At 37.3% G+C, this 2,139-nt stretch overlaps 1 protein-coding gene across 12 annotated transcripts in view; it reads right to left on the bottom strand.

Annotated features, from left to right (window-relative positions):
* Window positions 1-2,139, bottom strand: part of LOC106877320 (oxidation resistance protein 1) — a 367,386-nt gene that overhangs the window by 2,468 nt on the left and 362,779 nt on the right. For all 12 annotated transcript variants that reach the window (XM_052976265.1, XM_052976268.1, XM_052976267.1 and 9 more), the window contains 2 exons: window positions 1,245-1,397; window positions 972-1,067 (listed from right to left, as the gene is read on the bottom strand). In XM_052976265.1, the coding sequence (XP_052832225.1) occupies window positions 972-1,067; window positions 1,245-1,397 (249 nt within the window). The remainder of the gene's footprint in view (window positions 1-971; window positions 1,068-1,244; window positions 1,398-2,139) is intronic.

Genomic DNA, 2,139 nt, shown 5'->3' with positions numbered 1-2,139 from the left:
TGTCTTTACTTACATTGGGTGCCCTGTTAATTTCTGTGGAAAATAAGATACTTAAATCTATAATAGTGTCCAATCAATAATAAAAATAGATTTAAATATCTCATTTTTAAGTTGTTTCTCAGGTGTTGGTTTGATGGCCTAATAGGTAAAGGTGTTAGTAATTTAACTAATAACCTTGTATGAAGGTAGAGGTTTCAATTTCTATCTAGGAAATATATTTTTTAATATTTTTGTATAAACGAAAAAAAAAAATAAATAAAAAGACTCACCTTCTTCCCTCATCCTGACCAGGCTTGAACCCTGGACAGGATAGTTCAGAATATCCCCCTCACCTGGCTCATCTACACTCACCTTTACTTACTAGTCTACCGGAATTTAATGAGAATAATAATGTAATAAGTTTTGAAAATGTATAATTCTTCTTCATGATGTCTTGATTGTCATCATTGAACGTCCATCTTCCATGCATGCATGGGTAGGATGGTTCACAGGAACTGGCCAGGTAGAAAATCTACCGTACGTTACTCTGTTATATTATATAATGATATGTAAAAGCAAGCACCAAGGACTCAGGTGTAGGAAGTTAGTAAGCTTCAAGCAGTCTGTAGAAGGTACTTTATAAGTTCACGGTTATCAACTAAGGTTGCAATGTATGTGAACAAAAATCCAAATTGAGAGAATGGCGCAGGTAAAATCCAGGCTATATATGTTTCCTAGCTAGCAAAACTTTGGAAGTATTAATTACTCAATGAAAGGTACACTGCTAGCTACTCATCAGGTCGAAGGTACCTTAGTTAAATGAAGGTTACATTGTAGTCAAGGAATCCAGAGTTAAATTGCAGGAGATTTGATATATATATTTACACATGCACAGAGAAAGGACGGAAGAATAAGAAAGAGTAATACAAATAAAAACAGTAATATCCATCTCTCAATTTCTCTCACACATTGTCTCTGATCAGAATACTCACCCTGAACTTTGGATGGAAGGTGAACAGGAAGGATTCTCCGGTGCCGTAGAAATGATCACTAACTTTCAGAGGACATGATATTAAAGCACCAAACACCTGTAACAAGAACAAACATTGCAACTCGGTTAGGATGGGGAGGTAACAGCTGTGACAAGAAACAAGAATTTTACCCCTAAGATTTAGGGACTTCAAAGAAAATATAATTTTTCTCTAATTATTATCCAGGCACTGGTTCTCCCACTCCACACCAACACTACTAGAAACGGTACTCACTTGACTCTGAGTGTTACGGACAGTCAATAACACTGGACTCTCGTAGTTGGTCATGTCTCGGTAGAGAGTTTTCAAACTGAAGCCGTGTAAGTCTGTACTGTATATGAGTATCCAGGAGTAACCCACTGTACGGCCGGGTAGATGCTCCACCAACTGCAGAAAAAAGAAGAGGAGGAGGTGCTTTAAAAACAATCAAATGAACAGGGGATGTGAGTGACGGTGGGAGATGAGAAAAGGAGGAAGTGGGGAAAGCTTTAGTTGTTCAATTGCAGCTATGCTTCCACACAGTATCCATCTGCTTAATTTCACACAGACGGAAACTGTGTGGAAGCCTGTTGTGTGTGTGTGTGTGTGTGTGTCTGTGCCTTTATGTTTACCCCCACCACCACTCCCACCATTTGATAAGTTTTGGTTTCTTTAAGCCCCTGTAAATTAGTAGTTCAGCTTTGGTCAAACCACAATACAGATGGAATAATGGAAAGAAAACACATTGTTTCTCTAAAATCAATATCTTATGTGTTGAAGAAAGAAGTCTTTCTCAAGAACAGGTGCAGGTGTGGCTGCCATGGGAAGATGCTTGCATCCCAACCACATGGTTTCGAGTTCAGTTCCACAGCCTGGCACCTTGGTCAAGTGTCTTCTACTGTAGCCTCGGGCTGACCAAAGCCTTGTGAGTGGATTTGGTAGAAGGAAACTGAAAGAAGCCCACCGTGTATGTATATAAAAATATATATATATATATATATATAAAAGATAATAAGAGTGAAAAAACTACAGAAGGCTTGTGTTACATGGTTAAAGTATATATTTAAATTATGTCAGAAAAATGTTATAAAAATGTTATAAAATCTTTTTGGTATATAAACATTGTATTTTGAGAAATAACCGGTTTTGT

Source organism: Octopus bimaculoides, chromosome 24 (genome assembly GCF_001194135.2).
Source record: "Octopus bimaculoides isolate UCB-OBI-ISO-001 chromosome 24, ASM119413v2, whole genome shotgun sequence".
Lineage (NCBI taxonomy): Eukaryota > Metazoa > Mollusca > Cephalopoda > Octopoda > Octopodidae > Octopus > Octopus bimaculoides.
Note: the sequence above shows the minus strand (reverse complement) of the source record. Positions and strands in the feature narration are given on the sequence as shown.